A 26,852-nucleotide genomic window follows, 5' to 3' on the forward strand; every position below is an offset into this window, starting at 1 on the left:
CAGCGTTTCAGACACACGAGATGACGAGTCCTGGGTGCCCACCACTTCAGGGAGGCGCTCGTGTCACTGAGTTAGACACTGGAAATAGTTACAATGGCCAATCTTATTTTGTACCACAATTATTAAAGAGAAGAATATTAATTTAATGAACAGTTGTTTACTTCAGCTCAACAGGGCAGTCCTGGTGCTTGTAGCTGGTTTGTTAAGGGCTGGGCTCTCCTGGGGTGTCAGATTGGCTGGCATGGTACCGTTCCCTTAGCCTGCTCCCCAGCGGCCTCCCATGAGCCTGTGCATGTGCTGGTTCCCAGAAAGCACAAGCACAAGCTGGAAGTTTTGTGACCACACTTCCAAGCGAGTCCCATAACCACTCGAGGTTCTTGGGCAGGACTAGACTCTGGTTTTTGATGGAAATTGCAAACACTTCAAAGCTTTCAAAATTCCCTAGCTTGTTAGATTTCTTTCTAGCTCCTTTCTTTACCTGAAGCCATCTTACTCATTTTTCTCTGTCTTGTCATTCCTGTTTGAACGTGTCAGGGTCCCTCCCCCTTCATGCTGCGTTCAGTGTGTGCTGAGCTTCAGGGGTGTTGTTTGTGCAGCTTCTGCCTCGTCCCCACACTCTCTCAGACTTGAGCACCCTCCTTCCTCTCCTCATTCCCTAGCCTTTGCCACACCCTGCTCCCAGGACTGGCTCTCAGTCACAGAGTTTGCATCATAGCGCCCCCTGGCCGTGAATGACTCCTGTGTCAGATGCAGTAGATCCCCACACAGCACTAATAGGACAGCGCCTTTTGAACTGGTTCTGGTGGGGAGGTGCTCTGTTTGCCACAGGTGTTTTTTAATGGGATCAAAAAGCACGTGTTCTTTGGCTTCAGCTGGAGGACATTTTCTAGAAGGGGGATGCCCACACCCATGCACCCCCTCTGGAAGCCTGCACCTTGCCGACCCTCTTTCCTGTCCTCCCCTCCCCCGCTCCATCCTTCACCTGCAGATGGAGCTCAGGTGTGACCTTTCTCAGAAGCCTCCTGGAGCTGACTGTTCCCTGGCTGGGTTCGGTGTCCCCACTGTAGGCCATGACGGCACCTTCTGTCTTGGCAGCTGCCACTGTGCACTGACTTACTGCAGATACAAATGCAAATCTTAGCCTTAAATACACCTTCTCCGTTTTATCTTAAAACAGGCGTGAATTCCTTCCAAGTCTACATGGCCTATAAGGATCTGTATCAAATGTCCGACAGCCAGGTAGGTATTGCTTGCCCCTCTGCTCTACACCCATGTGGGCTGTGCCAGTTTTGCTGAGCAGCACAAGGTGCGGGATGGTCTGGACATCCCAGGACTCAGGCCCCGGTCCTCATCCTGGCACTATGTGTGGTGTGACCTTTGCCCTTCCTGGGATCTAGGCTTGGTGGCTCCCCTCATGGCCCTTTCCTAGCGTCCTCTGGGCAGCTCGTGAATACAGGTGCCTGGAGCCCACTGCAGACACCCAGATATCACGTGAGGAACATGCGCTTCCTGAGCCTCACTGTTGGTTTGGCTCTGCAGAGGGAATACCGGGTCCTCTCACATGAATTAAGGGTGTTGGGCAAGTCATGGTATCCATTTTCTCATCTGAAAGTTGTAAAATCTCTGACTTTGGAAGACAGCAGTGTGTGCTGTCCAGGTGTTAGCTTCCTGTTTTCCACATCCCATCCTTCCTCCCCTTAGGGCTCCTGGCTCAGGTTTGTCCCCTTTGCCTCTTGTCTGTTAGTGTGACAGAAGAAGCCTTGGATGCTTGCATCAGCCTACCATACCTGCTGCTTGCTATACAGCTTGTCCAACCTCTCTGGACTTGAGTCCCATAAGGGCTCCTGCCTTACAGAGGGTTTCAGAGAACTGAGTGATTTACAGCAACTGAAATGCAAGGACTGCCTGGCTCACAGATGGGTGTGAGGAAATGCTCACCGATTATTACCACAGAGCTGGATGGACATGGGAAATCTCTTGCCCTTTGAAGAAGTATAATTAATTCACCAAGGGTGCTTGGGGGCCTTTGATGCAATTCCAGAGAGTTCTAGGAGCTGGGAGCCGGTTCCAGTTCATGGAAACAGTAGCATGTGACTCAAAAGTAGAATGTAGCTTCCATGTGTTTCTAACCTTGGCTCTGTTGTGATGTTACCCCACCTGCTGTCCCTTAAAGGGTCCAGGGTCTGTAATAATGTGCACATCTCCTGGGACATGCAGGCGGCTGGAGCACAGGCCGAGCAGACTTAGCTCCACACTTTCAGTAAGGCCTGGAGTAAGGCTGCCGCCTCTGTCAACATCCACAGATGTTCTACACGAGGAGCCACACAAGCCAGAGGGTCCAGGGTAGCCCTGCTGTGCTTTGATCAGTGTGTTTGGGCCTAATCAGGGTTGGTTTAGACCCCAGCTTCTCTCTTTGCATCTAGAAGGTGGAAATGAGCTCCGTGGCCCACCATAAAGTCTGCAGAGGCCGGTGAATGGCTATGAGTGCAAGTGAGGAGCAGCCTTTTAATAAGGGCTCTTGTGTCTTTCTGCCTTTCTTTCTCACCATGCCCTCTTGCCCTCTTTAGCTCTACGAAGCCTTCACCTTCCTTAAGGGTCTGGGAGCTGTGATTTTGGTTCATGCGGAAAATGGAGACTTGATAGCTCAGGTGAGTGACGGTGCTTTCCTTCTCTTACCTCATGGGCTGGGTGACTGAATTCAGTGGTAGAGCACTCCCTGGCATCCTCTGGCATGACTCTGGCTTCTGCCCCCAGCAAGAGATGAAGTGAACTGGAAGGAAATGAAAGGCTTTTTCACAGCTGGAAGACCTGTGAGCACATAATGACAAAAGTTTAGGGTTACCGCTCCCTGTTTACACTGAGATCAGTGTTTATCTGGCGTTGTCCTATCCTGGGCTTATTAATATTTGCTTATAAATCACTTCATAATTTTCAATCTTTTTATATTTTATTTTTTTACTTATTTGAGAGAGTGAGAGAAAGAGGTGGGGTGAGGGGAAAGGGAGAGAAGGGGCACACCAAGGCCTGCAGCTGCGGCAGACAAACTATAGACACATGCACCATCGCATGCATCTGGCTTACCTGGGTCCTGGGGAATTGAATCTGGGCCCCTTGGCTTTGCAGGGAAGTGTGTTAGATGCTAAGCCATCTCTCTAGTCCATTTTCAGTCTCTTGGCGATGGGGGAAGCTAACATTTTCACAAAACATTTTGTGCTGGCTCCGTTCTGTCCAGCCGTCCTTTCCTCAGCCATCTGATCCTCTCATGTTCTACTGTAAGCCACAGGGAGAAACAAGGCAGTGCCTGCAGTGGTTTGCTGGGAAATTGCAGCACACCAGGGTTATTTTCTGCTTCTGTGCAACAAGGGCACCCACTATTTTCTGTCCCTTAAGTCTGTATGTTAGCTAGAACTACATAAAACTTACCCCTTCTTAGTAGAATAACGAATGGGTATCATCTCGTGGCTCTGTGGGGCGGAGTTCTTTAGTCCTCCGTTGCAGGTGTGTTGGAGACAGGGCTCGAGGCACAGCACATCCGGGTGGCATCACTTGGAGCCGGATTGGATGGATGTTTTGGGATTTGGTTCCTTGCACACTAGCAGACGGCTGCTTTCTGGATTCAGTTCTTGATGTTAAACTTTAAAAAGGGAGCCATGAGGTCGATGTTCCTGTGTGCTTGGCTCCCTTTGCTTCATAGTAGGATGGTTATAGGCAGCAGTAGATTTCCTTTCTTTCCTTTTGAGTGTGTGTATTTGTGTTCACATGTGTATGGGCAAATTTGTGTGTGTGGAGGGGGGTGCATGCTCACACATATGGAAGGCAGAGGTCAACACTGGATGTCTTCCTCTGTTGATTCTCCACCATTTTAAAATTACTTATTTGCAAGGAGAGAGAGAGAGAATGAGAGAAATAATAGTTATGGAAGGTCCTCTTGTCATTGCAAACAAACTCCAGATGCATGCACCACTTTGTGCATCTGGCTTTACATGGGTACTGTGGAATCAAACCTAGACTGTCAGACTTTGCAAGCAAGCACCTTTAACCACTGAGCCATCTCTCCATCTCTCCACCTTATCTTTTATGAGTTAGGGTTTCCCACTGAACCTGGAACTCTAGACTTTGTCTAGACTAATTATGGAGTAAGCCCTAGGGATCTTCCTGTGTCTGCCTCACCAGCCCTGGGATTACAGGTGTTCATCACCGTGGCCAAATCGTATTAGGGTTTTGGGGATGCAATCTCAGGTCTTCATGCATGTAGAGCAAGCACTTCACCCACTGAGTCATTTCCCAGTCCTGGCTAATTTTCATCATTGTGTGAATATGTCATAGTTGTTGGGTGTTTGGATAGTTTCTGATTTGCAGCTATTAGATTCATGATCAGTCATTTTATTTTACTTTATTTAAAAGAAATTTATTTATTTATGAATGAAGAGACAGAGGAAGGAAGATATATATATATAGAGAGAGAGAGAGTGAGAGAAAGGAGGAGAGGGAGAGAGGGAGGGAGAAAATGGGTGTACCAGGGCCTTTGTCCACTGCAAATATACTCCAGACACATGTGCCACCTTGTGCATCTGGCATTATGTAGGTACTGGGGAATTGAACCTGAGTCCTTAAGCTTTGCAGGCAAACACCTTAACCACTGAGCAATCTCTTCAGCACCATAATTAGTCTGTATTTTAAATTAAAAAAATATTTTTGAGAGAGAGAGAGGGAGAGAAAGAAAGAGAATTGGTATGCCAGGGCCTCAGCCATTGCAATTGAACTCCAGATGCATCATCTAGTGGGCATGTGTGACCTTGCCCTTGCCTCACCTTTGTACATCTGGCTTACATGGGATCTGGAGAGTCAACATGGGTCCTTAGGCTTTGCAGGCAAGAGCCTTAACTGCTAAGCCATCTCTCCAACCCAATTAGTCTTTTAAAAAACAATTATTTTATTATTTATGAGCAGAGAAAGACAGGAAGAGAGCGGGGGGGGGGGGGGAGAATGTGAATGAATGAGTCTGGGCACACCAGGGCCTCGTGCTCCTGCAGACTAATTCCAGATGCCTGTGCTACTTTGTGTGTGTGGCTTTACGTGGGTACTGGGGAACTAAACTTAGGTTGGAAGGCCGTGCAAGCAAACACCTTTAACTGCTGAGCCAATTCCCTAGACCCATGATCATTCTTAAAAAAAACCTTAAAAATATATTTAATTAATTAATTTATTTGAAAGAGAGAAAAGAGAGTGAGAGTGGCCAAGCCAAGGGCCTCTAGCCACTGTAAACAAACTGTAGACACATGTGCCACCTTGTGCATCTGGCTTATGTGGACACTGAGGAATCAAACCTGGGCTCCTAGCCTTTGTATGGATGTACCTTAACCACTAAGGTATCTCTCCAGTGCCCCCGAACCTTTTTTATTGACAAATTCCATAAATATAAACAATATCCCAGGAAAATAATGCCCTCCTTTCTCCTCTCCCAAATCCCCCTCCACTGAATCCCGTCTTTGTTCCAGCTAGTCTCTTCTGTTTTGATGGGATCACTTTTTTCCTCCTGTTATGCCAGCCTTGTTGTAGGTGGCATAAGTTAGTGTGAGGTCATGCCTATAATCAGTCTTAACAGTTCTCCTGCTGAACACAAACTCACATGTCTGTGAACGGGTACCTAGTGTGGGATTGCTGTGCCATAGGCTATGCACACATTTGCTTTAGCGGTTTCCCCACAGTGCTGGAATGCACTCGTCTAGCGGTGGGGGAGCGCATTCGGAGCATCTCAGCTTTCCTCGCTGCCAGCCAAAGGCTTGGCATTCAGCTTGTCACCTGCTGTACATCTGCTTTCTAGCTTCCAGAATGGCCCTTCTTTTGTCTTCCCTGCATTAATTTTTTTTCTTGTGTATTTTCTGTTACTTAATAGTGTTTTAGAAGAGCATGAAAATAATGCTTAGTTTGCCAAAATCAAACATTCTTACACTTGTTTGTTCCCATTATGTCATCCTTTTGCTTCCTTCCTTCCCTTCCTACAGAAATAGTAACTGGCACTTAAGCAGTGCAGCTTAGAGACTTTTCCCTAGCATAAGTTCGTTTTGTGAACAGTTTTGAAGAATGCTTGTCAACTGCGGCCTCAGTAGCTGAGATCTTCTCCTTGTTTACTTCCAGCCAGCTGCCAGGCCTTGAGAAGCGTCGCTGTTCACGTTCTTATAATAAATACCCTTGCATATAGTAACCACAGATGCGCAGCTGGAATTGTGATCTCTTTCTTGTTGGTGAGGCCGGGAGCTCCTGGTAGGGATATCATTATGAATATTGATATGGGAACTGGAAAGTAAAATTAGCAGTGGCACAGCTGGCCTTGGGAAATGCGAAAAAAGAAAGAAATTGAAGTATTCCTGCACAAGGAAGCCGGAGAACAGATGGCTTTGAATGTGGGCCATCAGCTTGGGGAGTCCGCTGAAGGTTAGAGAATAAATTTGACGTAGTGATTTCCTGCCAGAGGGATGGATACCGTGAGGAGGAAGCTAGCCGAGACAGTGGGGCTGGCTGCCAACTCATGGGCTCTTGCCACACTCAGCTACCATGCTGGCGTTTGTGAAGCTGCCTCATCTCACCACAGTAGCCAAGATGTGTGTATGCTGGTCCAGTGCACGGGAGAGGAAGGTGTGGCTCAGAGATGCATGGACCGCTGGTCCAGTGCATGGGAGAGGAAGGTGTGGCTTAGAGTGTGGTCAGCTGCCCATGGCCACAGAGATGCTTAGTTCTGGAACTGGACTCATTTGAAGTCTTTGATTCAACCTCCATGAAACCCCTGCCTAACCTATTTCTCCCCAGGGAGGGCCCTACAGTTGGCAAGATGATGGGTGGCCTCTAATGTTCAATTCTTAGAAGGCTGTGTCTCAGTTCACGTTCAGTCACGTTAACAGAACATCTGCTGTTTATCTGGAGTGTCAGTTCTAGAGGTCAAAGAGCATGGTGCTGGCAATTACATATGTTCTGAGGAGGGCATGGATTGTCTCACGCACGGCAGGAAACTGGAAAAGGGAGCTGGTCCCCATGGGAAAGTATGCAGCACAGGGACCAAGGGCGGCGCCAGGTTTACTTGTGAGCAGTTTGGTCACCTTCTTCCTTCCCTAGAGAGTAGAAACCTCCAAGAGAGCACCCAGTTCTTTTAGAGGTCTGACCACTGCAAGACCCCTTCACCTCTCAGCACTGGTTGAGCATGAATTTTCAGAAGAGGTTAAGTATACTCAACCAATAGCATTATGTCCCAGACCCACAAATCTCATGTCCTGCTCACATGTAAAATCCCAGTGTCAACTCAAAGTCCCTCCCGTGCATGAATCATCAAAGACTCAAGGAAAATTCCCTTTATTGGTGAGCTGGTCACTTCTGAAAGGTCTTACCATCTCTCAACACTGCTATACCAGGGACCAAGCCTCTTCATAAGCTTTGGTGGGACCAGCTATATTCAAACCCAGACACTGAGCTTCCTCATGCTCCTGGGAAGTAAGAGTAAAGCAGATGAAGTGTGTGTGTGCAGGTCTGGGCACAGAGGGGCAGAGGACAGATGAAGGTGGGCATTGGAGAGGAAGGAGTGCTGATTCATCCCTGCCCCATGGCTAGACCTCGAGCAAGTCTCCTCACCCCAGATCCCTGCCAACCCCACCCTAAGCAAAGGGTTGAAGGAGTGGCTCCTCCTAGCTCTCACATTCTGTAACTAACTTATTTGTGATTGTCTTGTAGGAACAAAAGCGCATCTTGGAGATGGGCATCACAGGTCCCGAGGGCCATGCTTTGAGCCGACCCGAGGAGGTAAGGACTCCTGTTTGGCAGTGCCATTGCCAAGCATTCCTTCCTGTGCCCTTTAGATTAGAGCAGCCCAGTTGTGCCCCAGCTCTTTCCCATTCCCTCTCCTCCTTCCCAGGATCAGTCAGAGAGGCAGAAAAGGCTTTCCTAAGAGTCCAGGAACTTCACCCCAAGGCCCTGTGTGTATGTCAGTGTCCTAAGCGGATGAGAGTCTGTACAGAGAGCCTGGTATGTTTTAGCGACAGGAACATAGATTGAGGAATTGGTCTGGAACCCTCAAGTCATTTGCGCGTTCCCTGGGTCTTTGTCCCAGCTCTGGCCTGTACCCGGGACACAGAAAGGTGCACATCTTGAGCTTTTTGCTCCCGGTGCATGGAAAGACCTGCAGGGACCAGGAAGTAGCGTTTAAAGCACTTGATATTGCTGTCATGGTGAGGTGTGTGATCAGTATATTACTTCTTTCCAAAGGGCGGGGAGGGGGAACCCTTCTGGTGTCGTGATACTCACCCAGCAGGGCTACACTTTGGGCCATCCAGATTGTGAATGGAAAATGAAAATACAGGGGCAAGACAGACGGGTCAGTTTGTAAATGGCTTGCTTTGCAAGTTTGGGAACTTGAGTTTGATCCTCAGAAGCTAGTAATAAACTGGGCATGGTGGCACATGCCTGCAGCCCCAGCCCTAGAGAGGCAGACGTAGGCAGAGCTGGGACTCACTGGCCTGCTGGTGTGGCCTCCTCTGTCTCAACATGCTATGCACATACACATGCACACAGGTACGCTTGCAGCTACACACACACACACACACACACACACTCAGATTGTAACCAGCCTTTGGCTAGCTGGTCCTCTGAACATGGCTCATGTAGGTGGGGTGGAGACTAAAGCATCAGCAGGAAGTTCCACCAAGTTCAGTGAATGAGAGGGAGAAAGCCCATCAGACATGGGCTTGCCCTAGTGTCCGGAGTCATGCACCGTGAATGTTTTAGATGCCTTTTGACACCGCATCAGACATCTGCAGGCTTTGTCAGAGCAGTCCCTCCCACCGTTTGGTCGGCGGAGTGTTCTGACGTAGCTCGTGGAGTGCTTCCAGACAAGCCTGTCACACTATTCGGTTTCCACAGCCCTCTGTCCCCAATCAGTTTCACTTGTTAATGTTTCTCTTTTTCATGTATTTTATGCCTCTCCTCTGAACTGGTAGATTTCCCTTCTAAGCACCTTTAGTTAAAGGGTGTGCAAGGACACTGATTCAGGAAGAAAATCCCTGGGGATTTGGGGTGAACGGTGGCTGCCCCCATGCTCCTATGCCCCTTGTATTTGCTGTGTCCCCAGCTGGAGGCTGAGGCTGTGTTCAGGGCCATTGCCATCGCTGGCCGGATCAATTGCCCTGTGTACATCACCAAGGTCATGAGCAAGAGTGCGGCGGACATTATAGCCATGGCCAGGAAGAAAGGTAGGTGGCACTCGGCGCAGGTGGGGAGCAGAAGGGTGTGCAGGTCCACGTCCCGAGGCCAGGAGCCAGCAACCTTTGGCCTCCAGGGTTGTGAAGAGAGTGGCTTGAGGTCAGAACAGACTTGGTTTGAAGTTCGATTCCTGGTGTACTGTGAGCTAGTGGGTTTGGGCAAGTCCCTCCTGAGCTCTGGGGCTCAGCGTCCTCATTAGTGGCCAGGGTGATGATGGTCCTCTGCCTGGTGAGGCTAATGAGGCTCTGTCCTCTGGCCCTTTAAAGCCTCTTCCTGAGTTTCTTGAAGTGAATAACCAGGGGCATCCTGCAGGCCCTGCCGCCCTGTTTCTGGGCCGCTTCCTGGCCTGGTTCTCCTGTGCTCTGTGCAGTGCTCAGTTGGCTCTTGTGCTTAGGGTCCACAACAGGGCCTGGAGGAAGTCACATTCCTTCGCCTCTGTGACCTGTGTCCTCTCTGATGGCCACAGCTCCTTCAGCAGCACCCTGGGCTGTCCTGAGTGTCTGTCTCAGCTCCAAGTCATTGCTCACTTGGGCCACGGTGTCCTCACTCCTCCACCGGGGCTCAAGGTTTGGGCGGTACAGCCTCTAGATCACACTGCTGTGTCCTGCTGGATGAGTCCTCAGGGGATTTGGGACTTCTCAGCAGGAGCCTCGGAAGGGCCCAGAGTGTGTGGCAATGAGGTCTGCACTGTCTGTGCAAACCCAGCCCTCTGGAGGAAGAGGCTGTCCTTGTCCCACTTCTGTTGCTAGAGGCTTGAGAATTGTTAAGAAAAGTGGTTTCTTTGGCTCACAGTTTTGGAGGCTGAAAGTCCATGCTTAGGTGGCCATATACTTTTTGAGCGTCTGATAAGGGCCCCCAGCCATGTCACAAGAGGACTGATGTGTCCCAGTGTCAAGAGTGTGGCCAAAGCAGGAAGTCAGAGAGCAAGCAGAAGAAGCCAGGCCCACACTTGAGGTGATCGACCAGTCCCAGGAGACCTGATCCAGTGCCCAGAGCACTTGGTCTCAGAAGGGCATTCATTGAACCAATAAGGGCAGATTGATCATGAGCCCAGACACCTCTCCAAGCTGTCAGCATTTCAGACCATCAGAGAACTGAGCCTTGGCGTGACTTTGGCCACATGTGCCCAGACCATGACCTTCTCAAACCTAGAGAAACTGACTGAGGAAGGAGAGAGGGCAGGGTTGCTTGGTACGCAGATGGAGCCATGGGGCTCCAGGGCAGTCACCTGAACACTGAGCCAGCCTGGGCCACTGCGTCTGAGTGGCAAGAGCAGGAGGAGCACCAGTGCAGGCAACCAAACAAATTAATAATGAAAACAACATGGCCCTGCTTCTGGAGCCTCTGCCACACTCTGGATTATACTCCCAGGAATCCCCAGTGGGAAAGGGAGCAACGAGGGAGCAGGTTAAATGTCTTGAATGTTGCACATGTAAGGTCGCTCATCTTCACTGCCAACTGGACTGGGCAGGAAAGCACTTAGGAGCCACACCTTGGATGTGTCTGGGAGGACGTTTCTAGAGGAGGAAAGACCCACCCTGAATGTGGGCAGCACCACCCCGAGGGCAGGGGTCCTACATGGAATAAAAGGAAAACTAAGTTTGAGCGTTCATTTCTGTCTCCTGACTGCTGACTCAGTGTGACCAGCTGCCTCATACTCCTGTCTCCACACCTTCCCACCATAATAGATCACACCTCAAACTGTGATCGCCACAGCAATGAGAAAAGGAGCTAATGTAGTGCTTGAACATTATTTCTGCTTGTGATCAGTATAGACATTATTAGTAAGACATTTTGTCTGATTTTTCTGTGCTATCTCCAAACCCCAGTCTGCAGCTTACACATGAAATCCAGCTCAATGAGGGTCCAGCCACAATCTCAGACAACTGGTAGCCACCGGGGGTGGGGGTGACTGTCTCGTAGGACAGAGTAGCATAGAGTCCCCAAGACCTTTAGCACCTGAGAGGCAGGCTTTCAAACGGAGGCCGAGACGGTAGCGCTTGCCAGAGCTTCTCTGCACTGTGAGGGCAGGAAACTAAAGCTGCCAGGCAGGGGCTGCAGCAGGGCTCGGACCAGGCAGCTCTGTTCCAGGGCTTCTGAGCCAGAGGGTGCATTTACATCAGGGAATTCCAAAAGGACTTTTTCAGTGACACCAGCCGTGTTTCAGGTGCTCCACAGTCATCTGTGGCAGGGCTTTGTGTTTGGCTGGTGCTGGGGCAAAGCGTCCCATCATTGCTATGTGCTGCTGGACAGCACTGGCCCAGAGCTGCTCTGCTAAAGGTCAAGGCTGACCCCCACTTGCTAGTAAAGTAATCAGGAAAAAGGCGTCAGGGGCTGTCTGCCCATCATGAGACTTTGCCGATAGCCACTCCATGGAGGGCAAGCTGGGCTTCTGGAGTGCTGAGGCTGGGGAGGTGGACTACAAGCAGTGGACTACGGGAAACACACTTCAGGCCCCTAACTTAAATCCCATCAGCCTCTTGTCCACCTGGGTCACTTCCTTATTCTAGTCAGTTCCAGGAATCATTTTCCACACACAGCACCTGACCTAGAATCCTGGACGGAGACTTGGCTCAGTCAGAACCAAGATGGCAGACAGCTCTGCTTTGGGTTGTGAGTTTGGCAAAGGGGGCTGTGATCAAAGTGTCCAGAGACATCAACCACAGTGTCCAAGGGCTGCTGAACACCCAGCTGGCACAGTACCCAGAGAGTACCTGACAGGTGCCAGGTGGTGCCTGCAGAGGTAGGCGCTCACAGTTGGGGCCCCTGTGCATGCCACCTGTGAGCAGGGTGCCGTCTTCCAGCCAGTCTCACTGCAGACGCTCCTGTGCATTAGCACGACACTGCTGTTGTGACTGTGCTCTGTGTTTGCTCCTACAAGGCTCCCTCGTCTTTGGCGAACCTATAGCTGCCAGCCTGGGGACGGACGGCACCCACTACTGGAGCAAGAATTGGGCTAAGGCAGCAGCGTTCGTGACCTCTCCCCCGCTAAGCCCAGATCCCACCACACCGGACTACCTGACCTCCCTGCTGGCCTGGTGAGAACCGTGGGGACTCGGGGTTGGTGAAGTTGGCCAGGTCTGAGGCACACCTGAGGCCCATGCTCAGAGAACACTGCCCATGTGGTTTGCAGCAGGCCTCCCCAGCCCAGGACCTGCTTTACCCAGTGACTCTCATTCACAGATGCTGGTCACCTCCTCCTGCTCATTCAGCACTAGTTATGTTCCAGGCAGTAAATGTGGTAGGAAGCTCCCAGGATTCAAACTCTGGCTTTGCCCACATGTTGATCCTACCATAAGCTTGTCGTAGTGCCCATAATGTCTCCCTGTCTCGCTTGGTCTGCTTGTGGGCAATGTGGGGAGAACCTAGTGCCTGTGATGGTTCATGCGCACAGTAAGACTGCCGCTGCTTCAGGCCTCGCCCACCCGCCAGTGTGAGAGAAGGCGGCTTTGCAGTCGCCAGGCCACCTGGTGAGCTGAGAGGCACAGACTGCTATGGAAAGGGACTCGAGTCAGGACTGACCTGAGGCTGGAAGGAGCTTCATCGAGGAAGAGAGTCAGGGCTGGACTTGATCCACGAGGATAAAGCAGGGCTTCCCGGGGCTGGGATCGTGTGTGAGGCATGGAGGGCTGGGACATATGACCATTTGGGAATCTCTGTCCCCACATGACTCAGAAACTTTAGAGTGGGACTCAGCCTTTGAGCCCACAGTCCTGCAGGCTCTCGTGCTTCCTAAATCTGTAGAGAGCTCCCTGTCTTCCCCCAAGCTGCTGCCCACAGCCTCGCCCCACTCAGGAAGCAGGGCACGACTGAAGACGCTGGGACCTTTGCCATCGCTGGCTCAGGGCATCGGGGCCTCTGGCCTCACCTTAAGCCCTGTTTCCATGCCCTCTGCATCACCTCGCTCGGTCTAAGGCGCCCAGACACTTCTATGATGTGCATCAGCTGGGGCTGCGGCTGGAGCTCGGTTGGTAGTGTGCTTGCCCAACATACTGGAAGCCGTAGGTTTGATCCCAGGCTTTGAATAAACTGGTGGGGTGACAGCCTGTGATGCCAGTACTTGGGAAGTGGAGGCAGGAGGGTCAGAAGTTCAGGGTCATCCTGAGCAATACAGCTCAAGGCTGGCCTGGGATATATATATAGCAGACCCTGTATTAAAAATGTTAATCAGAGCCAGGTGTAATGGCACACGCCTTTAATCCCAGCACTTGGGAGGCAGAGGTAGGAGAATCACCGTGAGTACAAGGCCACATAGAAAATTCAAGGTCAGCCTGGGCTAAAGCGAGACCCTACTTCAAAAATAAAAAAATAAAAAAAATAAAAAAGTTCATCAGAATAAGTCTGCCCTCTATGAGGACACACCAGTGATTTCTCCTCCCAAAGTGAAGCCCACAGAGCAGAGAGAACTGGTCTCCCTTCACTCCCTAACTCGCCTCCCATCTGCACTCTTTCTGGAATGACCTTGCCTGGCTGTCTCTGCCCTTGGCTCTCTTGGTCCAGCCCACTGGCCCTGGGCTGACTGACTTCTGGGCAGGGTTGTGTCTCATGGCCTTTGTGCCCACTCGCTCAGTCTAGCTCTCTTTCACATGTCAAATGGCTTGCTCCTTTCCTGCTTTCAGATCTTTGCTGAAAGGTTCTTCGCAGCCAGGGGTTTTCTGATCATCCCACACAGCACTCCCCCCCATGCCCGACACTTGTTCCTGCAGCACAGCGCTGGTCTGCTTGCTTCCTAGCCTGGCAGGAAGTGCGCGCTAGGAAGGCAGGACCCTTCTCTTCTGGTCTGGGTGCAGCACACTGCCACATACCATGCCAGGCGCATGGTAAGTGTGCAATGTGCGTTTGCTAATAAAGGGGTGCAGATAACCCTTGAGCACATCCTCCAGGTGATGAACATGTCCTAGACCTCTGAGGTGGACAGGTCACCTCACTTTACTAGCACCAAGGAATGGGATGTTAAGTGTGTGTGACTCCCAGGACATGCAGACACGAGGCCAGGAGTGCAGATGGGTGCCTTGTGGAAACAGGCAGGCTTTGATCTGACCCATTGGTTTATGAGTTTATTCACTTGTACTCCCTTATTAACTGTCATAATGTTTTTTTCTTTAAAAATGCTGTGATCACATTTGTAGTATCCATTGTCTCACTCAGAGACCTCCCCCAAATCCTCTGAGGTTTGAGGCACTAAAGCTGTGCTGGTGGCCGGTCATCATTTGCTGTCCAAAGTGATTGCAGTTCTGACCTATGCTTATTTCTATCCTTCCCAGTGGAGACCTGCAGGTCACAGGCAGTGGCCACTGTCCCTATAGCACCGCCCAGAAGGCGGTGGGTAAGGACAACTTTACCTTGATCCCCGAAGGCGTCAATGGCATAGAGGAGCGGATGACTGTGGTTTGGGACAAGGCGGTGGTAAGCTGTCCCTTGTGTTACTCCCGTGATATTCTAACAACATTCAGCCTTGCCCAAGGCAGTGTGGTGTGCTCTCAGGGCTTTTAAATATTTTGCAAATGAACTCTAGACGCATGTGCCCCCTTATGCATCTGGCTAACATGGGTCCTGGGGAATAGAACCAGGGTCCTTTGGCTTTGCAGGCAAACGCCTTAACCATGAACCTATCCCTCCAGCCCTCTGAGAGCTTTTAAATCTTCCTTTCTTACCTGGAGGCAGAAGTGGGGGTGGGCACAGGAGGACAGGTGTGGCTCACAAGAAAGTAATCTCAGTGGTGTCTCAGTCCTGCTGCATGGTTTTGTGAACTGTGTGTGTGCAGATATATTTGGAGCTGGAGTGAGTGAGTTCAGAGAATTCCCATTGTAAAGGAAGCCTCTAGCTAGTCTAATAAACCAGAGGATTTTGCTTCATAAAGCATGGGCCCCGGGGCTCTGACATGCTGTCACAGGGGATCTCTCGTGTCAGCACCAGGATCCCCTGCACTTCCACTGATGCTCGGGTGGGCCAGGCCCTGTGCTTTGGAGGGTGGCTGGATCCCATCTGGAGAAGAGGAGGGTCCTGTGGACAGGCCTGGGCCGTGGCCCTGTGCTGTCCTCCTCACTGCAGGCCTTTTCCCTTCAGGCCACTGGCAAGATGGATGAGAACCAGTTTGTGGCTGTCACCAGCACCAATGCAGCCAAGATCTTTAACCTGTACCCGAGGAAAGGGCGGATCGCTGTGGGCTCAGATGCTGACGTGGTCATCTGGGATCCTGACAAAATGAAGACTATAACAGCTAAAAGCCACAAGTCTGTAAGTCCCGTCCTTCCCGTGATGTGCCTCACTTGGAGGGGGACACTGCCTTGGCAGCCATTTTAGAAGCCTCTGGTTAAAAACAGCGTAGGGTTTTCCCGCTCCGAGCTGCAGCATGAGTCAGTGCTCAAACCTCTGCCATCCCGAGAAGAGCTTTGAGCAGGTCAGCTACGCTGCCACCAGTCGTGCCCTTCACCGTGCCCATAGCACCGGCATGAGCTTTCTCAGCCGGCACCCAGAGTGCCCCAGGCCTACAGAAGGGAAGCTGCTTCATGGTTCTTCAGGAAAAGAACCCATCTTAAAAATCACAAACTTCCCGCCCGTTCTTGGGACCTGCTGCTACCAGCTAGCCAAGAAAGCGTGCACGTCCACCCAGCCCAGCCCCAGGCAGCCCCCAGGCCGTGGGTTGGAGTCACGCAGCTCTGTAGAACACATCCTGCAGATGTGCTAAGCATCCCTCGAGGGCTCCAGTGCTGGTGGTGTGACCCTGAGATCTTGAGTCCAGATTCATATGCACACTCAAGACACGAGAGGGCACAATCTGGCCTTGAGCTTCAGGCAATTGGAGACTCTTATCTCAAACAAATGGTGGATGGCACCTAAAGGAATGACACCTGAGGTTGTCCCCTGGCCTCCCAATGCACACATTAACACACATGCACATGTTAGCACACACATGCACCCCCACACAGGAACATGCATGTATGTACACATACACGGTCATGCACACACACAAAGTGTTCCCTGACTACACTCCCTGCTGTGCCCGGCCCCCATCCCCATGGTGGGGTGAGGAAGACTGTTGCTCAGGGTCCTCTCAAGATGCTTCTGTGCCCCTTTCACATTCACAGGCCAGCAGGGCACCTGAGGATGTCATTAGCAGTCACCCGTGCTGTCATATGCGTGCCCTCTGGGGGAGCTGGGGGAGAGTGGTTGACAGGGCCTTGTCTATGAGGGGTGAGCACCTTTCTTCCCCCCCGCTGCTGAGCTGCCTCTTGCTGCCCAGGGGCTTCAAGCCGGGATGACAGTGGCCATTTGAGTCGGTCTTCTGAGGCCACGCAGAGCAGATGCCTGGAGGTCCGCCGAGCCAGGCCTCAGCTCTCCGACTTCAGTGAACAGCTGGCAGCCAGGGAAGGCTCTGGGTTCAGGATGAGTCCAGCAGTCATACGCAGCCCAGTGGCATTGCTAAGTTCTCACTCAGCACTCTCCACGCTGTCTTTCGCTCCTCACACCAGCCTCTGAGTTAGGGACTTCGTTACTGATAGTAAGGCCGCAGGCAGAAGAGTACCTGGGTTACTTCCCAGTGGCTGCCGCAACCAGGTATGGAAGTTGGAAGGGTTTATCAACGCCGGTTTCTGCTCTCTTGGTTCTGGGGGCCAGAGGTATGATGTGAAGGGGTTATTTGGCAGGACCACCCTGCCAAGGTGTATTCCTACTCCGTGCCCCTCCACTGGTGCTGACTTCCAGCACTTGGTCCTCTGCATCTGAGGCCTGTAGATAAGGGAACACTCCAATTTCCACTCCTGTCACCATAAGGCTGTCCTTTTGCAGTGTTAACTCTGTTTTGTTTTGTGTTTTGAGACCGGCCCTGTCTCTATTGCCCAGGGTAGCCTTGAACTTAGAACCTTCTTGCTTTGGCCTCCTGTGTGTCACCACGCTGCCTTTTCAACTTCTTATAACTAGTCCCATCTACTGTGACCCCATTTCCAAACACGGTTACTTCCCATTTCACCCACAGCAGACTGTCAGGCCTGCCTGCAGGTACCCCTCTGTAGGTTGTTGTTTTGGGGTCAGGTAAACTCAGAGAGGTGTTCTCTTGGGCCAGACAGTTCAGGATCCCAGGAGTGGTTTGGGCAGAGGACTCCCTTCGCTCCACCCGCTGTCCAGGACAATGCCACTGCCCACTGGGGAAGATTAGCCCTTCTCAATGCATGGGTTGAAAATGCTGTAGGAGACACTGTAAAAAAATTAAAAACCATAAATATTAATCATTACAGAGGGATCATGTTGATAGGTGGCCAATTTTTAAAGTCTTCTCAATAAAAACATACATGACTTTTCTCATTATCTTGATAGAAAAGGGTTTCTTCAAATTGCCTTGTCATAGGGATTGCTGCATGCTGTTTTCCTGCAGTCTGTGTGTGTTGTTTTTTTTAAATTGAGATGTCATTCATAGCTCATAAATCTCACCTTTGTAGAGCATAAAGTGCAGTGGGTTTTATTTAGTGTAATTGAAGGATTTTCTAATTCCAGGATGTTCCATTAGCCTACAAGAAACCCTGTACCAGCTGCAGCCCCTCCTATTCCTCTTCTCCCAGCTCGGCACCCACTAACCTACTTTCTTCTCAATCTTGGATTCTGCATATGCAATACAATACAATATGTGACCTGTTGGGACTGGCTCCTTTCAGTTGAAATAATGTTTTAGCAGCTCTCAAAGCTGTAGCATAGGGCAGTTCTTCCTTTGTGTGGCCGAATCACATTCCATTGTGTTGCTATTCTGCATTTTGTTGATACATTCAAAAGAGAGCTGAGCTGGGTGTGGTGGCGCACGCCTTTAATCCCAGCACTGGGGAGGCAGAGGTAGGAGGATCCCGGTGAGTTTGAGGGCACCCTGAGACTCCATAGTGAATTCCAGGTCAGCCTGGGCTAGAGTGAGACCCTATCTCGAAAAACAACAACAAAAAAGAAAAAACAAAAGAGAGCTGAGAGATAGCACAGCAGTCTACTTGCTTGCAGAGCCTGTTAGCCTGGCTTCAGTTCCCTAGCCACCTACATAAAGCTGGATGGGCATTCATTTGCAGTGGCAGGAGACCCTGACGTACACATTTACACGCACACATGCAAATAAATAAATAAAACTTAAAAAGACTATACAAGAAATTGACAATAGCCTCCTTTGGAAGGGAAGTAGGAACTTGGGTTTAGGAAGCAGCAATTAAAAAAGAATCAGGACCCTTTGTTCTTGTGACTCTTCTAAATGGTTCATGTACCACTTGTTAGAAAAGAAGTCACTATGGGTTGGAGGCATGGCTTAGTGGTTAAGGCGTTTGCCTGCAAAGCCAAAGGACCCAGATTCGATTCCCCAGGACCCACGTTAGCCAGATGCACAAGTGGACACATGCATCTGGACGTCATTTGCAGTGGCTGGAGGCCCTGGCACGCCCACTCTCTCTCTCCCTCCCTCTTTCTCTAAGTAAATAAATATAAAAAATGAAAAATTAAAAAGTAGAAGTCACTAGCTAGTAAATTCCATGTAGTTGACACAGAATATGACATTTATGAGAAATATTATTAACTCCTCTAGGAGTTAATCCCCCAGCTGAGGAATTTTGCCACAGCCTACCTTGCTTTGCCTGAGGGTGGGAACAGTGAGCCTTCTCTGTGCCCCAGGTGCAGGTGGTCACTACGGCTGGTGGGAAAGTGGCTTCCTCCACATTCATCTTTCCAGACAGTTCTAAGTTTCTGTGTAGCAGGAGACTCAGTATGCCAGCACATTGCCTAAAAACCCCAAGAATGCACCTAAAAGTCTCAACTAGAAGATCTGCCAATCACCGTCAGTTGTGTAATGGATTTGTAGCTTTCTTGCTACAATTAAGTACCATTTTATAGAATAGGATGGAATCTGTAACCTGCAGATTTGCACATGCAGGACTGCCACAGTAAGTCTCTGCAGTGCCTATTCTTTCTAATCGAACCCGCAGGCTGGCCTTGAGCCTCTGAGCGCTCCGCAGAGCGCTGCTGTCGCAGGAAGGCAGAGCTCTTGGTGGGACTAGCCAACATGTTCTTCAACAAACGGAAAAGGAAAGAGGCCATCCTAGTTACTACAGTACTCCAGATAGTGTGGCCTGAGGAAAAGAACTAGAAAAACAGGCCAGCCACGTATTATACATTTAGTTTGTCATAAAGGGCACAGCCGGGATAGAGCAGATGTCTGTCAGTCAGGTTAGAAATAGAGCCCCTGATTCAGAAGGGTCTGCCTCTGCCCTGCTCTTTACACACACGGTCTACTTTCATGATACTAAAAAAATACTCAGGTAGGGCACTGTCTTGGGATTAAAGAAAGTGGCTCTTGGATTTGTTTACCCATGAGTGGACCAGCTGCTTCTGCTGCTGCCACTGCTGCTGAGGTCCCTGTGGCTGTTGCTCTGGCTGATAGTCATTAGTGTCTTCTGTTTATTTCTTATGTTTTATTCATTTAAGAGAGAGATGCAGAGAGAGGGAGAGATAATAGGAGTGCCAGGGCCTCTAGCCATTGAAATGAACTCCAGACACACGTACCACCTTGTGCATCTGGCTTACGTGGCACTGGGGAATGTGGGTCTTTAGGCTTTGCAGGCCAGTGCCTTAACCACTAAGCTATCACTCCAGCCCTCACTGGTGTTTTCACTGAAAAGTAGAAACCAGCACTACATGAGGAATTAGTATTATGTGAGCAAAGGACAGACCACATGTGAGTGAGGAATCGGCATTACATGAGTGAGGAGCAAGGAACTTTAACAAATTCCTTAAACATGTGAAAGGATGTAGGGGCCGGACTAGTGAAATTTGCTGACCCAGAACACACACACCACTCACCAGTGCTCACACACACACACACACACACACACACACACACACACTCTCTCACTCACTCACTCACCACTCACCAGTGCTGACACACACACACACACACACACACTCACCATTCACCAGTGCTGACACTCGGAGCCCACCTTCTGTGCAGAACAGTCCTGTGGGCAGTTCCTTACTTTGACCATGCGTTGCTCTCACTGGCAGTCACTCTGTCTCCCACAGGCACACACTGTCCTGAGTCAGGAGCACAACCAGTCAATGAGGCAGTAGGGCAAAGAGCATTCCTTGTCGATTGGTCCCCTGTCCCACTCAGGGCAAAGGGAAACTGAGGTGTCACAAGCCAGATTACATGATTCTAGGCAGGCTAAGTACTTGATTGTAAGATTAACTTCAGAGCACTTGCAAGAAGGGAACTTAGCAGCAAAAGCATCTCACAGCAATATTCTCATAAAAGTTATTTGTAAGGTCCATAAGGAGTATTCCCAAAGTTTCTCATAGTTCATTCTTATATTTCAATCTCACAGTTCATTTTTTATGGTCCATTTCCACAAAAATACTAAAATGCCAAGTGGAAAGCCATAGGCTAGTGGTAGTTACCAGATAGGCTCGCATATCCAGTTCAGAAGTGGCAAACGGAGTCCATGATCTTAGAGTAGTGTTGTCTGTGAGCACAGCAGCCAGCTGACATTGCCTGTGCTATGACGGGAAGCACGAGATGATCCTCTTCCTCTGTCCAGCAGCGCTGACTGGTCTCACCCCTTGGGAACAGTTCGGCCATGAAATGCTGTAAGGGAGCCCATATCCTTTGACCTTGTAATTTAATTTTAAATGGCTTTCCCTGCCCAAGAGAAACTTCCACGTCTGTCCTTAGAGGGCGCCATTTCCATCCATGAGGCTCAGGAGCCGCCCTGACCTGGTCATGTGAAGCTCCAGCCCTGGCCCAGCCTGGAGGTGTCCAGTGAGCTTTGTAAAGCACACAGTGGGACACCATAAGGCCCTCAGTCAGATGCTTTCAGGGAAGAAGTAAAGCCGTGGGGGATGCTCACGATGTCGCAGACACAGTCCTGTGACAGGTGACCCGGGTAGTTCAGGGGCAGTCCCGGAAGGCGTCGAAGAGGTAACGCTGTGCTTCCTGGGCCTGCAGACAGTGGAGTACAACATCTTTGAAGGCATGGAGTGCCATGGCTCACCCCTGGTGGTGATCAGCCAGGGCAAGATCGTCTTTGAGGACGGAAACATCAGCGTCAGCAAGGGCATGGGCCGCTTCATCCCGCGGAAGCCGTTCCCCGAGCACCTCTACCAGCGCATCAAGATCAGGAACAAGGTGAGCAGGCCTGTTCGCGGACTCCTCCTGCTGCGCCAGAGTGCACGTGTGCCTGGGTTTTGTCTGTGAAGTAGGCTCACCAAGGCCAGGAGTGAGCATCCAACCAGACCTTGCTCAGGAGCCCCTATTCCCATGCCTGGGACCAAGGACGAGCCAGTCTGGGAGCCAGGGCCTAGATGGAACCTGTGTCTGGCCATTCTGATCTCAGGGGCAGGGTGGTGACTGAGGGAAGGCCGGGAAGTAGGCTGAGGGAAACCACAGGATCCTGGAGACCCTGGTAGTCAGGGGGACAGTGAGTGTGTTCACCGTCATGTTCAAGGCTAGGTCTTTGGACCTGGTGTAAGAATGAGCCTGCCTGCTGTAGAATAGGCTGGGGTCAGGGCACCCTCACCTGCCACCACTGGTTTTGTTGGATGCCGCACCAGTCCCTGGGTACACCTCACCTGTTCTCTGAGGCTGCCAGTGCCACCTGCTGTGCCTTTACTCAAGCTGCCTGGGCTGCTCGGGTCGGCAGCAGGCTGGCAATCCCTGCAACAGTTCTGTGGCTGGCAGCTTCTTGGTATCTGGATTTTCTTTCATCTGGTAGGCAGCCCCTCCCCAAGGGTGGTCATGGGCCTGTCCTTCCAAGGGTTAGCACCCAGCCCTGAGGGCTCCTTGCAGTGGCCTGAACCCACTGCCCTCCTCATCACCCCGTCCCTATCCCCCTTTCCAGAACCAAACCATCTGCCACATCCCAACTCCTCAGTGTCTGTGGACTCTGTAAAAACAGGAAGCCTGACCCTTAGATGCTACAGTTGGGGCCTCAGGGGCCTAGTGGGGGAGGAGGGAGTGTCAGGGGAGGTAATTTCTTGGAAGTGGATTTGAGGTTCTTCGGCATGAAACTGTGTGTCTATATCTATGTGTGTGCATGTGTCTAAGCACCTGTATTGTATCGTGTGGTATGTGCCTGTGTGATTGTGTAAGTGTGGCGTATGTGAGCATGAGTATGTGGTATGTGGGCTGTATGTGATGGGGCGTATGTGTGTAGTATTTGGGGTGTACCTCATGGGGCATGTGTCCCTGCATATCTGGATGGCATCGGGTTCATCTCTTGTGGGAGGGGCTCCATCCCTCCTGGGCTGAAGGTTCAGACAAGTGCTGATGGTCCCCGAACTCTTCATCTAGGTTTCTGGATTACACGGGGTTTCCAGGGGCATGTACGATGGCCCCGTGTATGAAGTACCAGCTACACCTAAACACGCAACTCCTGCCCCTTCTGCCAAATCTTCACCTTCCAAACACCAGCCCCCGCCCATCAGGAACCTCCACCAGTCCAACTTCAGCTTATCAGGTATGCACGTGGCAGCCCCGCTGCTCTGCTGGGCTCCCGTGGAAAGGGACACGTGGTCTCACCGAGGAGCATGGAGGGATGGGCATCCCCTTACCGTGTCCTCCTGAGATCAGAGAGGCCACAAAACGGGGTTGTCATGTTGACTCTTGACCTTTGCAAGGAAGCATCAGCTCACCGGGACAGGGTTTTACTCTCATCATCAAGCTAACATGGAGCTTAGGATGTGAGGTGGGGGCACTGTTACCTGCTGGACACCTGCTCTGTGCCCTGTCCTTCCCTCCCCACGCCCTCCCTGTGTGCACAGGGCTATTGTTCCTATGTTCATAGGGCCAGCTGAAGGCTTTCAAAATCCAGCATCAAAGCCCCTGGACTTGGTGCTCAGTAGCTGTTTGTGAACACAGTCTACTGTTGACGGGCCCTGGGGGAATGGCCACGTGAGGGCACACGTAAGCACCAGCGTAACTGCACAGGACTCCTTCGACGTGGTAGCGCTGGTCGCGCTGGTGGCTCGGGATCCAGAGTGTGGCAGGGGCTGTCAGATTTCTGTCAGATTTTTCCTAAAAGCTAGATAGTAAATGTCTTAGGCTCACTGAGCCACAGGAACTATTTAAAAAGTGTGAGAACTGTATAAGAACTACATTTTACAAAAGCTACATGAAGCTGGCAGCGGGCTGCAGGTGGTCAGGGGCCAATCAGAAAAGACGATGTGCTTACACCAGAGAGGGTGGCAGGAACAGAGAGAATGGCAGAATTTCTGTTTACACTATGAGCTGGCAGGCCCCCGTAGGGGGATTACAGTGAGTGCAGAGCCGGAGGTCCCAGGCCTTCTCCTTCTCCATGAGCCTTTTCAGGAGTGTGAATCACTGAGTGTGAGTCTTGTGACTGTACAAACTACCCAAGCATCTTACTTCACGCCCGTAACACAACTGGCTCCTTTCCATGGTGGCAAGAGCCTTGAGGGACCTGGGTTACTCAGAGTTTGCATTGGTCCCTCTGGATGTGTGAGGTAGCTAAAGACTGCAGATCTGTCACTAGCTGTGCTCACAGAGTCCCTCTCAGAACAAGGGCAACCTGAAATAAGGAGGGTGCAGAAGGGCTCGACCTCTCCTCCAGCTGAGTGGGCAGTCCTTTCTGAAGCCCACTGCACTGCCTGCAGGGTCTCACAGCAGGGTACCCAGTGCCAGCGTCTGCTCAGCGGCGCGGCTCATTTCCCACATCAGCAGTAACGTCACTATAGCACATGTGGCAGCACAGCCAGTTGTCCAGCAGGTATCTTCAGAACACAGGGACGCAGCCAGCACAGGGCGATGGGTTATGAAGGGACAGGCGGTAAGTGGTACGCCCAGTTCCGGGATCACCACAAGGAAAAATGGCTGCCAGTGAGACAAGCAGAGAAAATAAAATCTGTGCTCTAAACCAAGCTCTCATGCTGACAAGCGTAGTAGGGTCAGGGTCTGAGGGGCATTGACTAGTCTGCACGTACACACAAGAATGTGTGTGTGTGCACATATATCATATACAAACCACCACTGAGGCACAGGGCACTATCTAGAGGGTGGACTTGGAAGAAGTTTGGGTTCCCTACCTAATATCTGTGCCCCCTCCCAGGAAGTACTGGCTGGGACTCAAAATTCCTCATCTGCGTATTGTGGGTAAAGTACCCGCATCACTATGTTGTGTGCTCTAAACACAAGCATAAACTGTTTCTGCGGCCTTCCCTACCATAGTCCCCCTCTGGCTCCCAGAGAATGAGACTTCGTCTTGCCTTGGTCAAAGCACTGGCCACAGCTCAGGTTACTGAGAACAAGGGAAGTTTAGGTTAATACAATCTCAGTCCCCATCTCAGTGTGAACCAGTGGGAGAAAACTCCAAACTCTCAAGTTCTTCCTGGAAAAGGAAAGAGTTGGATGTATTGAATGCTCTTGCTTTTGGGGAGGCCATTAAAGGGATTGGCTTCTGTCTTGCATAGCTGGGCAGCAAGCTGCTCTGAGGGCTCATGGCACAACAGACGTAGACAGATTTTTTTTTTTTTTTTTTTTTTTTTTTGGTTTTTCGAGGTAGGGTCTCACTCTGGCTCAGGCTGACCTGGAATTCACTATGTAGTCTTAGGGTGGCCTCGAACTGTCGGAGATCCTCCTACCTCTGCCTCCCGAGTGCTGGGATTAAAGGCATGCGCCACAACGCCCGGCTCAGATTTTTTTTTTTTAAGCCATAGAAAACATAACAGAGTCAGGAGAAATTTGGGGCTGAAGAATACAAAAAATTGGCTGGGTGTGGTGGTGCACACCCTTAATCCCAGCACTGGGGGGCAGAGGTAAGAGGATCACCATGAGTTTGAGGCCACCCTGAGAGTACATAGTGAATTCCCGGCAAGATCCTATCTTGAAAAAACAAATTTACATTCACTGTAGAGTCTCCAGAGGAGACTTCATCAAACAGAAGAAAGTCTTAAGCAAACGTGGACTAGGTCAGTAGGTCATTTGAAATTATTCAGCCAGAAGAGCACACACACACGTATGTATGCACGCGTGTGCACACACCCACCCACCCACAGCTGAGGAATAAGAAAAAGTCATACAAGGAAGGTGGCAGATTAGGAAACAGCAGGATTCATCCTCTTGTAGGCAGTGTTGCCAGCGTCTGTCAATAGCCCTGAGAGTCCTCAAGAGTCCAGTTGCGATAGTATGCACGCGCGCGCGCGCACACACACACACACACACACGGACAAGAATGGAGAATATCGCACAGACAGGGTTGCTGGGAGATGGCACCTGAAATGTCTAGAGATGGTCAAGATGGAGCTGTCGGGATCAGCTACCTGATGGGTGCTGTGACACTTTGGCCTGGTCTACAGAGGTTGTCAGCAGCCTCTGCACACAGTCTCCCAGGAGACATCACAGTAGAGTTGACCCTCCCTTAGAGCTCCTCAGCCAACCCCGTGGCCTGCTCTCAGGGGTCCACCAGCAGGTCTTAGTCACCACTACAGCAGGCATTCCCCACAGAGGCTTTGGCGTCGCCTCAAGCCTGTGTTCATGCTTCATCCTTCTCATGCCTGTGGCTCAGATGCCAGCTCCCAGCCTGCCCTCCATTTCCTGCGTGTCACACACACTGCAGAGCTGAGAGCAAGCCTTCACCATGGGTAATGGAGGCATTGCCGCTCCACACGCAGCCACGCTCTGGACCGCAGTGCAGGACGCTCTACAAGTCTGTACCATAGACACTGGAGACCATTGCAGCAGAGACACTTCTGCCCCAGATCTGGAAATATGCCTGAGCATTGGTTCCTGGCTGTCATAAACACTCCCTGTCTGCCCACACCCAGAGTCACTGCCATAATGGGACCAGCTGTGACCCTGACCCTTTGGTCACTGTGGCTTCTGTGCTCCTAAACCGGATCCCCACCTGCTTCATAAGTGTTCCACCGCACATACCACCGCCAGGGCTGCAGTGGGGATGCTCCCCACCTGGGTCAGTGGTCACCTCACGAGCACCACACATCAGGTACCACCCCCACCACCACGAGCACAGCACACCACTTCACATACTGAGTGAGGGGAGCAGAGTGGTGTTTGGATAGAACCAAAGTCAGGCTATGGTCGAAGCTAGAGACAGTCTTCAACTTGACCCAGCTGAAACTTAAGTAGGAGAGGCGAGCAGAGTAATTAAGATGTGGCAAATTCTACTAGAGTACGGGAAACCCAGTAAGGAGGAATAAGTAGAGATGTAGCCCAGGGGTAGGGAGCTGACCTAGCAAGTGTGGGGCCGTAGACTCAGTCTTAGCTAAGGAGAGGTAAAGAGGTTTTAGTTTTAAAACACAAATCTCGGCATTAACAGTTCCTAAGAATTTGCCTAAAGCTTAAACCAAAACATAAACAATTGACATGTTTGAGAAATGTTCTAAATGGAGGTCTTTTGGGAAATTGTTTATACTCCAGCATTTATCTATATGTTGTTATCTAGATATTATCTTCAAGACCACAATATAAATGGACATGGTTCTCTAACCAAACAAATTGATCTATAGTCTTGACTTAAATGCTGCAGCATAATCCACTGAAAGAATATATACTTATTTCTTTAACCAATATTTAAATTGCTTCTAACATCCATCTTTGTACATATATCTTTATACCCACCTGGCTA

At 50.7% G+C, this 26,852-nt stretch overlaps 1 protein-coding gene across 2 annotated transcripts in view; it reads left to right on the forward strand.

The window, feature by feature from the left end:
- The window catches only part of Crmp1 (collapsin response mediator protein 1), a 72,033-nt gene that overhangs the window by 39,335 nt on the left and 5,846 nt on the right, over positions 1-26,852 (forward strand). For both annotated transcript variants that reach the window (XM_004669835.2, XM_004669834.3), the window contains exons 5-13: positions 1,178-1,239; positions 2,568-2,648; positions 7,720-7,788; positions 9,113-9,233; positions 12,125-12,281; positions 14,508-14,649; positions 15,310-15,480; positions 21,200-21,379; positions 22,544-22,709. In XM_004669835.2, the coding sequence (XP_004669892.2) occupies positions 1,178-1,239; positions 2,568-2,648; positions 7,720-7,788; positions 9,113-9,233; positions 12,125-12,281; positions 14,508-14,649; positions 15,310-15,480; positions 21,200-21,379; positions 22,544-22,709 (1,149 nt within the window). The remainder of the gene's footprint in view (positions 1-1,177; positions 1,240-2,567; positions 2,649-7,719; positions 7,789-9,112; positions 9,234-12,124; positions 12,282-14,507; positions 14,650-15,309; positions 15,481-21,199; positions 21,380-22,543; positions 22,710-26,852) is intronic.

Source organism: Jaculus jaculus, chromosome 14 (assembly GCF_020740685.1).
Source record: "Jaculus jaculus isolate mJacJac1 chromosome 14, mJacJac1.mat.Y.cur, whole genome shotgun sequence".
Classification (NCBI taxonomy): Eukaryota; Metazoa; Chordata; class Mammalia; order Rodentia; family Dipodidae; genus Jaculus; species Jaculus jaculus.